The 13,615-nt window shown below is 36.3% G+C and overlaps 2 protein-coding genes across 2 annotated transcripts in view; both read left to right on the forward strand.

Moving 5' to 3' along the window:
- The window catches only part of LOC134852650 (myelin transcription factor 1-like protein), a 42,388-nt gene extending 32,275 nt beyond the window's left edge, over positions 1-10,113 (forward strand). Inside the window, exons 6-14 of the mRNA XM_063868564.1 lie at positions 3,502-3,542; positions 5,266-5,356; positions 5,515-5,616; positions 5,704-6,213; positions 6,527-6,669; positions 7,490-7,757; positions 8,098-8,160; positions 8,587-9,116; positions 9,403-10,113. Of these exons, the coding sequence (XP_063724634.1) occupies positions 3,502-3,542; positions 5,266-5,356; positions 5,515-5,616; positions 5,704-6,213; positions 6,527-6,669; positions 7,490-7,757; positions 8,098-8,160; positions 8,587-9,116; positions 9,403-9,752 (2,098 nt within the window). The 3' untranslated portion in view covers positions 9,753-10,113. The remainder of the gene's footprint in view (positions 1-3,501; positions 3,543-5,265; positions 5,357-5,514; positions 5,617-5,703; positions 6,214-6,526; positions 6,670-7,489; positions 7,758-8,097; positions 8,161-8,586; positions 9,117-9,402) is intronic.
- Positions 1-13,615, forward strand: part of LOC134840775 (uncharacterized) — a 225,823-nt gene that overhangs the window by 78,313 nt on the left and 133,895 nt on the right. The gene's annotated exons all lie outside the window — the stretch shown is intronic.

Raw genomic sequence — 13,615 nt, forward strand, 5'->3', positions numbered from 1 at the left:
CGTCAACAAATTTTTGAATTCCTTTTTAAAATTTCCCCTCGAGAAAATTTTGATCCGCTCCTGATTAAAACCAAAATGCTTTATGAAGTTCATCTTAAACGTTGTTTCTCATCTGAAGTAGTAAATTCTTGCTTAATTCAATTTTTGTGACTTTGATGTTTCCAAGTTAGATACCTTGAAAGGAAACGCTTCGACGGACAATTTGCATAAAAACTTCAAAAGGTCCACCTAGCAACTTTTATGCTTTCGTGGCTCTGAAACTTAAGTCTTTTAGTGTAATTGGACTTGTTTTTCAATTATGCAAATTGAAATTAGATTTGAGGAAAGAAAAATTAGTCAAAGTACGCGTCACGCAGAGCGCAGCGCTAAGTAACAACTTTTTGAGGTCATCACTTTTTAAAATTCCATCCATGCACGAACTTTTTTCTTTCAACTACTTTTTAAAAATCTTGCTTTTTCTTATTGAAAGGTACTATAGATTGGCTAATACGTGGGATGGGGTACATTTGACGGGACAGTAATGCACGCTGTTATGTAAATATCCTTTGCAGTTCTTTCTTTCTTTTTTCCACTCGTGGTCTTATTTCGGAGTTTAATCTTAAGTTGACTTTAACCTTTGTTCTCGTTTGAAGCCAAATTGGTCTCAAGCCCAAAATTCAGCTGGAGTTTCCTCCCCTTCCTCCCCCCTCCCCTCCCCTAGACTACACCCCTAATGGAGCTAACTTCATAGTACACTCTAACTCTTTCTCAATCAGTCACCTTGTATCAGCTATACAGTAGTCTATTCTCACCTAAATACCTTGCCAAGCTAGGATTGGTAATGTTAGAAGGAACTAACTAATACGCCAGTAAATGCAGTTAAAGTTGCAGAGTTAAGTCACTTTTATTTCAACTCAAGGAAGTAAAGTTAGTTGAAAGAGTTGAGAGAGAGCGGAGCTAATCTGCAATAGCACAAGCAGCACAAAGTTATTCGGCTGTGGAAAAAAGAGTAAGTTAATTGTTAATTCAACATTGTTTTTGGTTCCATTTCACATTCAGTTTCTCCCATATTTTTTAGTTTCCCAATTTTTATCGCCAACTTACTCCCTTTTAATTAAGCCAACCACAATTGTACATTGTATTAGCAACAATCGAAAGTTAGATTGAATTTTAGAGTTTTATCAAATCAACTATTTAAAAAATGTCTGCGTCATATTAACCTAGCACTAGTCACAGGAGGACTTGAAGTTGCTTCTAGCTAAGCTAAAAATCTAATAAAACTTTGCAGCGAATTTTGCTTGCATTTAAATATGATGTTATTTCAATCCCGTTTTAAATCAACTCTGCTCAAAATGCAAGACAGTTAATGCATAAGCGTACAACTTTATTATTTTTATTGCAATACTTTTTTTTGACAAAAAGTTGGCTCTTTTTGAGCAAAGTAAATAAACATCATTTGTTTTGAATAGTTTCTATGTTTTGCCAGCCGCACTTGTTTTCCAACTTTTTCATACAATTTTGTTTCTGTTTTGCCGCAAAAAAGAACAAAAATTCAAAAAACAAATTTAGTTGCTGAATTATGCATCATTTGTGAAACTACATATAGAGTAAGTTGCTTATTTTCGTTCTAATCCTATTGCTTAGAAACAGACAAAAATCAGTTTTTTTTCAGAAGTATTTTGTGAATTAAAAACAAGACATTTCTTAGCTTAAGTCTTCGTCAAAGTTCGCATTAAAACTTAAAAATTGCCAACAAGGAAATCGGCTTAAGTCGAGCGATGCAGCAGTGAATTGTTAAAACTATTGCAGAGCTGATTTTTTCTTTTCTTTTTCATTGTACTTTGTATTGCACTCTGTAATCCGTAGAAATGGAAAAGTTAGGCTACTGGTAAAATTAGTTGTAAAAAGCTAGAATCTTCCCCAGTCAGTGAAGAGAGAAGGAAAAAAGAAAAACCCAAATCTGAGAGCAGAATTGCTCAAAGTGGAAAAAGTAGGAAACGTGACTTCATTTTACCAATTTTCACTACTTTTAGACCTGCCCCTGACAATTTAATCACTTGCAAATTCGCCCTTCTAAAATCTGTTCACTTGAGCGCAAATTTTACTCAACCATTACTTTCTCTCAAAAATTTTCCCATCTAAGTTGAGACTTTTATAAATTTATAATCTTTGAGTATTTATTTTTTTTCCATAATTTAGACTTTTTTACCTCAATTATTCTCCTCCTACTGAGCTCACTGCAGGTAGATAGCGCATTTAAAACTTTCGTTTCTGGGCAAATTTTTTAAAACCCACAAAGTAGATAAAACTGAAAAACAGGAAAAAAAACAGCAGCAAGATTGAACAAGAATTGTAAATCCATACGTATATATTGCGTCAGAGATAGAATTTAGCACGAAAAAAAAACTAATCATTAGTTACCGCAAATTTGAAACAAAATCTCCAGAAGTCTCATTTTCCGCATATTTCCTTCAGCTTAGCTTAAGAGAATCAACTACTTAAACAGTATTTCGTATACTTTGACTACATTTGTTTTAAGAGAGAGTATTTTTCTTTTATTTGTTTTTTCCAAGTTGAAATTCCATACTAGAATTGAATGAAACTAAGGAACTATAAATCGACTATACTTATAATTTACTTTGTTTCTCTTCTTTGCTTCTTGTGGTAGTTGTTCCTAGTTCAGTTCTGAAAAGCAGCAGCTATGGCTTCGTTTCGTTTCATCCCCACACAATAAGTATTCGCCCCTTGGTTCCCCTATTCTGTTTTCCTCATTTCTCAATTTTCCTCTTCCGCTCTACTCGAAGTTCAATAGTTTCGTATAAATAAAAATCCATTATTATCATCATCCTCATCAAAACTCAGTACAGTTGTTGTTTCTTCCCATTTCATTTCCTCTCTTGTTCAAAAATAACTCAAACTAAGTATTAATTTTCCTGTAGCAGTTTCACTGTTTGAAAAGTTTCACATCCGCACAACTATTTCTTATTCAACCAAGTTCGCAATGTTAGATGAGCCGAAAGCAAACAAAAAACGGTAATTTTTAACTTTCACTTCAGGCTGGGCTAATTTTTAAGTCTCTGGTGGTGCCAGAAGGAAGGAATGCAAGAAAATAATACTAGCCAATCATGATTCAGTACTCTAAAACGCGAATTAAGCTGATAAATCGGTCAGTTTAATTGATCAATTGGAACCTTCAGACTGTCGACCATGATAATACCCCCCCCCCCCCGCTTGTTTTCATTTGCGAAATTGAGTTTCAACTTGACTTAATTTTATAAAACTGAAACTTAAAAGCGAAGTGCTGCTGGATTGCAAAAAAAAGTAGACACTCTAAAGCGCTTCAAGTAAAGCGCTTCAAGTAATCATAATAATTTGTTCGTTTCTGTGATTGCATCGCAGTGGATCTATCTAAAGGCAATTTAGCGTGTACTATGACAATATTCAGTTTATATTGTTACCTAATAAATCAAGTTAAATTAGAAAAAAAACCAAAACCACTAAACACGTCTTGTGTTGTTTCAGTTTGTCTGGATGCCCACGAAAGGACAAAATGACTCCTGAATGTAAGTAAAAAATGTTTGTGATTCAATGGTTATCACTCGGCATCAGAAGCGTACCGAGAGGGGCATTTCTTCTCAATTTTGGTCGCCACATTGTTTCCAAGGGCCCCATTTGGTCCTATTTCACGCCACCCATTTCGAGCTGACCACCGCAAAATAAAAATTTAAGGCGCCAAACTACAAAAATTTTAATCGGTAGCGGATTTAGGCGGCGGGGGGGGGGGGCGGATGCCCCCTTTCCCTCAGGGATTCGATCGATCACCTGCCGACCCAAAGGCCCCCGCTTTGGACTATTTTGAGATATCCATTTTTGGCTGACTGACCTTAAAATTTTTCTAAAGGCGCCTTTGGTGTCAAAAAACACTAATATTGAGCGGGGGCGCGCGCCAAAAAAAAACCCGATTTTTTGTTCAAAACGCCTTTTTTGGACTTTTTTCAAAAACTTTTTTTTCAAAAGTAGAGAGAACTCAGAAAATCAATTTGGTCGACCAAAAAAAAAGGTCGACAAAATTTTCAAAAACCCCAAGGTATTAATTTTGGGGTTGACCTACAAAAATGGTCGTTTAAAAAAACTGCTCAGCCCGTCAAACAATTCTACACGCGCCACTGCTGGGCATGCATGACTACTTCTATCTAACCTACCCAAATGTTTCTTGGTAACCAAAATTTAACGCTAGGAGCTAGGAAATCCAAGATCCGTCCCTGTTTTACGCTTCAACTTGTAATTCTAAGAAAACAACTCTTCGACTCTTCGATTTAGTTTCATGTTGTTTGATCGTAGAGAAATAGTTATTGAAATCATGTACACCAGACTAATGCCTAAAAGTTCCTTTGTTGATGCTTTTTCGTTCGTGGAATCCGAATTGTGAAACATTTTTTGACAGAAAATGTTTGAATGGAATATTTGGAGCTTTTGTGAAATATTCGCAACTGGTATCTTTCTATTCCCATCCTACCAACATTCCATTCATAATAGAGTACACATTTCAATGAACCTGTTTTCTTCTTAGTTGTATTTAGGTACAGTTGGTTGAAGTCGCGATTTTAAAAAGTTAATAACATCCGCTTTGCAAAACTATTAAGAAAAGTAATACCAGAACAGTGAACAAAAACTATTTTCGAGTGTAGGGGGAGCAATTTTGGGATACCATATTTAGCGATTGTTCCCTTCACTTCATATGGAATAGTTCCTATTATCAAATAAAAGGTAATACTTTGTTTTAATTTCACTTTTGTTTCGCGTTTAGTGCTCGGACTATTAAAAAGTATTTTCCTTTATTTTCATACTTGGAAGAAAAGAGAGTTGAATGAAACAGAAAAGATGAGAGGGAACAAATTTTGCTTTCATTTTGCGCAACTCTTTCCTGTTCTGACCAATTTACTTTTTCCCATTATTCTTGAGCAGTTCGCTACTTTTAATCAGTTTGAATGTTAACTAAGTAGGTTTCTCTGCTCCTTTCAAGTTAAGTTTTCATTAGTTGCCCAAATTATAATAACAAACTTCAAAACAGCCTTTATGTTTCTGTTTTGATGCAAAATAAAAGTATCTTCACGCACTAACAGATCAAAAATTTCAGCATTTCATCAACATACAACTGTTTTTTTTTCGGCGCAAGTATTGATTTTTCACAAAAAAAATCTATTTTAACATGAAGATGCAATAAGCTCTTCGCATATAAGTATTTGTGAAAATATGATTAATCGTAAAGTGATCTTTTATGTTAAGTGTTGGCTCTTCACAAGACGCAGGTCAAATGCCCAACTCCAGGGTGTCAGGGTAAAGGTCATATCAACGCCAACTGGACATCACACAGAAGGTGAGTCACCTCGAGGGTCAATCAGATATCCAAAAGCATAAACAGAATGATCAAAAACAAAAATTCATTAGATAAAACCAGTCAAAAACCCGACAAACAAAGTAAAGAAGTTACTAGCTTCATAAGTATCAAGAAGAAATTGTTTCAATCTATTACAGTTTGTCTGGATGTCCGCTGGCAGCAGCTCAGAAACTGGCCAAAAATGCCATGTACATTCCAGAGGAAAAACGATTGGCTCTAATCCAGGAGAAAGTTTCCAAGTAGGTCCTTCAACGCTTTCCGATTCTTCTTTTAATAAAACTTGGGCCGTACCCTTCAATCTAAACATGAATGCCTCGTAATTTCAGGTCTCCTGACGTCGGCAAGGAGTTAGAAAGGATCGCAAACAATGCGGCCACTAACTTCAAATCAGAGTCACAAAACGTGCCAATCAAGCCAAAGATTGGAACTCAATCGCCCTCAAACGGCCAAGTCAACAAAATTCAGCTGAATCTGGACATAACCACAACTGACGATATTATCAATGACGTCATGAAGATGAGTTCAGAAAACTGTAAAAAGAGTGCTGAAGTTTTGAGTGTGTCAAATGTCCACGAGAACTCATCGCCCAAGATCAAAACTTCTGGAAATTCCGGTCAAACTTCCCCGTCCCAAAAAGTGTTTTTTAATCCAGCACCTCAAGTTGTCAAATCTTTGCAGAGTACTTCAAATGAAAACTCAATCAATCCCATCTCTGGACTCAAAAATATTCTTGAAATAAAACAGGAGCCAATCATCAGTCATTTGAGCGAACCAGCAGTCCAAGAAACGAGGAATACTGACTATGATACGCAGGAAGAGGAGGGAGCGGAATCATGGTAGGTTCTTATTTTTCTTGCTAACAAACATACAAACATACAGAGAAATTTGAAGAGCAGAATTTGTTCACATGACCACGATAAATTGTGCTTTTTGTTGGTCTTTTAAGGGGGAGAGGACTGAAAAAAACTATGGAACTCAAACTCGTTCATTTTGGATTCTTTTATATTCGAAAATTTCTTCAGGGCTAATGAATTGGTGCGCGTATAGTATCCTAGATGCTGTGGATTTTGCTTGAAACAATTTTGAAACTTTCCTTTGAATAATTTTGTAACTGCATCTTAATAATTCAAATCAAATTTTGATTGACAGCTACCAGATAACTGAAGACATCGCTGACTGCGCGGTAGGTGCTCTGAATCTGTCTCTGAAGCCGGAAGATCTTGCCACCAGTCGCCAAACTATCCCCCCTCCTCGCCCTCTGAACTCGCAAAAATTAATGGAAGCCACAACAGGTAACCAAAACGGTATAAATTTTGAACAAGAGATCAACTTATTTCGGAAAGATATTAAAAGTAAAACAGAATTCAGAACTGGGCCTATCAAACCTGCATAGCTAATTGTTCTTTCCGATAACTCAATCTATTGATGATTATTGGCTGTCATTTCAGAGATTGAGCTAATAATAAAAAGAAACAAGACTGCTCGTATCAGGGCGAAGCCCTGAATGTTCCGACTGCCTTTTAAGGTTTATGGAGCAGCAGTAATAACATTAAAAAAATTAAATGAAATAAAATAAAAAGAAAATTTTTTATTCTAAAATTTGAAAATTTTTATGAAAATCATCCCCCCTCACGCCATATAAAGTACAAAAAGAGAGATTTTGTTCCTTGTAACAAATCAATTATGGCAAATAAGCTTCGTTCAACCAATTTGGAACGATTTATAAGACGGATTAAATCTCCGCTTACGCGTTAATAGCGCGAATTATATCGCGCGTTAATTGTCCCAAATTGGTCAAAATGGCAATCTTTAAACCCTCATAACTTTACGAAAAATGATCACAGGTGAAATATCTTTTCAAATTTAAGCCCAGGACAACAATACCTTTTGAATGATATAAAAAAGTTCCGTCAAAATTGGGTAGTTAAAAAGTCGAAATTTGTCTGAAGAAAAAAAAACCCACCGCGAGCACAAATATTCCGTTACTTTCGTATCGAAAGTCGGAACAATAAAAGCAAAAACTATCCGAATTAAGTTTTTACTCAAATATTTTGCCTCCTTATAAAGATAGAAAATGAATCTCAACGAATATTAGAGTGACTATTTATTCAGGTAACTGCAAATCTGCCAAATTGTGCTCGGATGCGTGGTCACTTTTGAGTGCATTGGATCTAACCAATCAGAAGGTGAGCAGCTCACCCCTCGACATGGTATTGGACAACGAAGTAAGCCGAATCAATGATTTCATGCAGAATAACACGGCTGCTGTTGTTTGCTCTTCGGAGGACCGCAAACCATTGGCGGGAGTCGAAAAAATATCCAACGGTTTGACGGATACTTGTCGAGGGTCACCCGTTACGCAGACCAACACAATCGAAAAGTGAGTCCTAATTTTTTTTTTTACAAAAAATAAACTTTTGATTTAGGAAAAACGAGTTCGAACTTACTTTTTAACTCGGCGACATTCAAGCTAAATTATGGTAAAATTATGGTTCAAACATGTTGAATGAAGCGATTATGAACTGAATCATACATTGAGTCAATAATGAAAAAGAATTGTACGTCAATATCGTCTCTAGCGTGCTTTTCAACGCCTCTCTGCCAGCGAATCCAGAGTGAAAAGTCAAAAATTACAATGCCCATTTCTTTGCGACTCCTCTAAGGTATTCTGCGGGTTGACAAAATACCGCTCGAGTGACACATTGTGCCTCTTTATTAAGGTGTCCTACCATCGGGTGCGACGGAAGCGGACACATTAACAACAATTTCTCCTCCCACCGAAGGTGCGCATACCACAACATTCCGCACTACTGCAGACTAGAACCATTATAACTCTTATTCCCAAAGATTACATGTCACTTTTACCCGTCTCTATTTCTCCCTCAGACTCTAGGTCAGACGTAGCAGACACTATTCTTTACACATTGTCTCTCCTTGTTTTTTTCCAAACCTAGCATGATTTTGTGTTGACGTGTGAAAGCCATTCAAGTACCACAATGGCTGCATTCTTTCCATGAAAACTTTCCCTAACATCAACTTAGTTTTAGAAAAGTTTTCAGCATGATCATGTCTACATTGCATGCTCTGAAAATTTTGTAAACTTATACTGCTGTTGATTCTCCGATCCAAATTTTGATTAATGTTGAATGTTGAAATAAATGAAACAATAAATCAAGTTTCAAACTGATGGTGTTTCCTTTTGGCTTTAGCATATCCGGGTGTCCGAAAGCTAAACTCGCGCGACGATCTCTTATGACGTCGCCTACTATCACAAAACCGACTACGGCGAGCACTCAGGCGAACGGCGGTGGGATCGATACGGGATGCGATGACACCAACATCAAGTGTCCGGTACCAGGATGCGACGGGTCGGGACACTTGACTGGCAAGTACGTATCGCATCGGAGTGCTTCAGGATGTCCAATAGCAGCAAAAGGAGGATACGTACTACCCGATGGCAGTGTCTGGAAACCGTCTAGAGTCGATGGACCTGTATGTCCTACTCCTGGATGCGACGGATCTGGTCATCTGAATGGAAACTTCCAGAGCCACCGATCACTCTCTGGGTGTCCTCGCGCAAAAAAGCACTACGCATCTCTGATTCCCACAATGGCCACGCAGGTGACAGCTTCTCAGCAGATTCTGGATTCGGTCAATTCTACAATTTCCAGTACTGTGGCGTCTATTGCTCACGCAATGTCGGGCGGAGGGGGAGCTAACAAAATGCAAACCAATGGAGGTGGGCATATTGAGTTTAACTCATGAATTTAAAATAAATTCAATAAATTAAGACCAAATACGAGCCAGAAAAACAATTGAGTCAAAGATAATATTAATCAATCAAGAATGTCGATTTTGATAATCGATATTTGATTATATTCATAATGATAATGCATGAAGGAATAGTATTTTGAAACAAGATTTCAAACTAATTTCATAGATTTCAAAAAAGTTCTTTAATTGAAATTAGGAAATTGTTGCTAAACAAGTTTACGATTATCAATTGCGGATATATGTGATTTCAGACCTACTTAAAGGATCTACAGCTTCTTTGAAACTCTCAAACAGAAACCGAAGAAGTCGAGATCCAAATTCGGAGGATGAGAGCGATTCGAAAAAGAGCAAACTGCAGATTGAAGAACCAGAATTGCACACGACATCTGAAACTGAAGAGTCGAGTGAAAAAGTTCTGAACGGATCAAATGCGAAGTCTCTGGCCGATTCGAATTCATCGTCGATGAGTGATGATTACATGGACATTCTACGCGCGTTCGGATGTATTTCGTCAAACATTTCCTGTGCTAAAACCGCCAATGAAAAACTAAACTCTGCAACTGTTGATCACACGAAACAGGCTTTAACTACTTCTGACTAAATCTTAAACCTAATCTCTTTCCAATTAATAGTGCAATATTTTTGATATTTTTATTTTTCATTTGTAGTTTTAAAACTCATTCCAATGTTACTCAACCATACATGAAAAGCTTGCCTAGTGCTAAAAATATATCAAACGAAAGCCATTTTTCCAATATAAACTGGAATTAACTTCAAAATTCCTTCTTCTAGGATTTCAACTAGGCGTAAATTGTATATATTTGGTGCGCCTTTAACGTTTTATCAGCACTTAATTATTAATCAAATCGTAGTCGTCACAAAATAATGTAAATTTCAGAGTAGATTTCGCAGAAGTTTTTTGAATTGTAAACGGTAATTCAATTTATATACCACAAATTCCGCCTAAGACATCAAGATGAAGTGTAGACGTAAGATTCCAAACGTTTAATTAGTTTATTCACGGCTATTAAAAATATGTCAAGGTGTTCATGTTCGAGCTTGAAGACCTTGTTACGATAAAAACAAGGTTTTTAACATCTTCCTTCGAATCATAAAACTCTCCCGCAACAGCCGATGAAATAAAAACGAATGTACCATGATTGATAGTCTCATATTGATTAATGGGATCAAATTCCTTCCCCCCTTCTAAAGAAGTTTGGAGGGGGGAAATGATGTTAACTTGGATCTAAAATGAGAATTTTCAGCCATTCAGAAACGAGCTTTTTACATGCAGCGCTAAGCAAACTTAATCAGAATTCAATGCTGGGGTGGAAGATCTTAACTTGGTATATCAAAGGGGGATGTTAACTTGATTCGATTAATTTCCCACAAGACAACAGGACGCTCAATAACTGGTTCCTAATGTTAAGCTGATTTTGAAATATAATTAAATTCTCAGACAAGGAAACTTTTGCAAGTTTTTTCAAGTAATGTCGTTTAGTTGGGTATGATGAGCAGACCTGCTCGAAAACCAAGCACTTAAGCTTATTTGAGATCAAGAATAAATTAGCAATTTTCGACAAATATTTTCCTTGAAAAATGAAAAGAAAAAATCAAAAATGTTTGTTTTTTTTACTACAACTTTTGATGTTAACATTTTGATTTAGTAAAAAATTCTGAAGAAGGCGCTAAAAGAAACTTCGAAACCTAAATTTAAAAGAGTAATAAAATAACAGCTTAGAAGAATAATAGAAAATAGACTATTATAAGGCTCCTCACTTGCTGTATTTGCTCAAAATTAGACTAAAAAATCAAAAACCGGCTTTTCTTGAATCTGAGAGTTAAGTTGATGGTGCGAGTGACACAAGATTTCACAGTTTTTTTCCCGATTTGCTTTTTTGTTCTTTCTAGTCTTTTTCATGTTGTCAAAAGCTCCTACATTCACATATTTCTTGAAAAAAACTATACAGCAATAATTTCTTTTAACAATATTTTTGTCAAATTTTCTCATTTATTTCAAATTTTGGCAAAATATTGATTGGCTCAGCTGCTAACTTGTTTTTGTTTTCATTTAAACATAAACGTGTTGATTTACTTTTTATACACTTTTGATTTAGTTACTTTGAAAAAGAATTATAAATTTGAAAGAAAACTTTTTTTCAAATTTTTGCTGGACTGATTATTATGTCGACTGGACTGAACTTCAATCACTCATCATTTTGTGGTGTTGTTTGAGTCAATTTTAAAATTGAAACCAACAGCAGAGAAACTGATTGATATTTCCTTTCTTCTAAGAACCCATATTTGATTATTTTATACATCATTCATGACTTGGAGGGTGCATTTATGATTAATATGTTGTACTATTTTGAGATATCCATTTTTGGCTGACGGACCATAAAATTTTTTCTAAAAGCGACTTAGCGCCTTTATATAATAATTTTGAAGGCGGAGCGCGCGCCAAAAAAACGCGAGTTTTTGGTCAAAATTTTCGAAAGTGCCTAAAAACACTTTATTGGCCTATTTTTCAAAATTTTGCCTGCGGCGCAGCAAATTCTGTCAAAATAGGGTCGTTTTGGTGATTCAGGAGAGCTCAGAAAATAAATTTGATCGATTTGAAAAAAAATCGACAAAACTTTTGATTTTTTTTTTGAAAATCTGCCCCCACCTTGAGAAAATCCTAGATTCGCCCCTGCCTGATAGTATGAGGATCTTAAACGCTTAAGCTTTTGAGATGTTCCAAAAAAAATTGATATCAAAGGAATGTTTCAAAAATTGTCAAATTGTATCAGCTTTTTTTTCACACAGGCAAACGCATGTCTTTACGCTTGCCATTAGTATATTGTGAGGGCACTTTCATTTCAGTGCTCAATTTCAGCACTTATGTCTGCTCGTGTATTTTATCTGCATGCGTTTTGTCGGCTTTATTCATGGCTGGTGCATGAAATGGTTCGATGACATTCTACCCTATTCCAATCTACCCTGTGCTAATCTACCCTATAGTACTCTATGCTACATACCAATCTACCCTATACCATTCTACCCTATAATTAAAGCAATTGAAACTTACCCCATCCTCTTGAAGAATCCGAAACAGTATATTTCCGAACAAATCAAAGAACCATTAATTTTGATCAAAGAATAATTGACGCACGTGAACAAAATATCAAAGCAACGTAAAACTTGCTTGTTCAGAACGGAAATGAGTTCAAAGCATGAACGAACGGAAGTTTTAATCCAAGGTTGCTATAGAAATGCGTTGCGGCTATTTCTTAAGCAAACAAAATTCATATCACATCAAGTCGACATAGCTTAGCGGATAATGCATGTGTTTGAAAATCAAATGTTCGAAAGATCAAATCACCAAGAAGGCAAACTTTGAATAAAGTTCGAAAAGTACTGAGGGTTTGACTAGTTGATCACAAAAGGAGGGATAGACCCCCCAGTACCAGACCAAGGCGGTACTAGGGGGCGGGGCGAGGGAGAAGGTGAAAATCTTTTGATATTGGCCTCTATTACCTCCCAAAATATCAGCCCTCTAGGGCCACGAGAACCTCAAAAAGTGTATTTTTTAAGAGATTAAATTGAATTTTCGAAAAATTCACAAAGTTTGATAAAATAAACAGAGTTAGGAATGACTTAATTGCGCGAGAGAATACAAATATGTTAAAATAGAATCTGTGTTAAAATTGTTGCAAATGTTTTTCACTTTCACATTCAATTCCCTGTACTTCTTGCGACTGGGGTTGCTGTCTCCTCCCATTGCTTTCATTATATTGAATTTTTGATTGGCAGCATCCAGTTTGATTTGTTCCAGAAAGGTGTGAACGGATGGGTGGTTTCCTTTAAAGAGAGTAGCAACGCCAAGAACGTTCTATCACCCAGCCAAACATCTCGATATAAAATCAAACACTCGATATTGTCCCGATCTCCAAAAATCAACACCCTTTCTGGATCTTCAAAGCCGCTATCGAACACGCAAAAATCCTCGTGTTGCTTTGGCACTTCAAAATGTCTGTCGACAATTGGAGGCTATGTGGGTCTATCAGTTACCTTCTGTCGATTGAGGGCCCGATTAATCGCCGACCGGCAAGGAAGAGCTAATTGAAATGCTTTTTCTTCGGACACAGACTGCAGGCCGTTTGCTAAAATTATGCTATTGACTGGTACTTGCTGAATTTTTGAGTCTTGTTTCATTTGCTGCACGAGAAGCCTAGCATCCGAACGACCAGGAAATACTTCGTGCGTGTGCTCATTTCTACAAAAAATAAAATCGTTTTCTCGGGTTATTGCTGTCGATAGACCCCAAGAAATTTGACTCAGTTTGGTAAATATTATTCCAAGGAAAATCGATATGAAGACGTAGTTTTGGTTTCATTTTTGTAAGTGATTTTGAAAATTGGGGATTGAAACTTGTTAATTGAGACAAATTTCAGATTTTGAGGCTGTAATTGCAATTGAGTC

The sequence above is a fragment of the Symsagittifera roscoffensis genome, chromosome 1 (genome assembly GCF_963678635.1).
Source record: "Symsagittifera roscoffensis chromosome 1, txSymRosc1.1, whole genome shotgun sequence".
Lineage (NCBI taxonomy): Eukaryota > Metazoa > Xenacoelomorpha > Acoela > Convolutidae > Symsagittifera > Symsagittifera roscoffensis.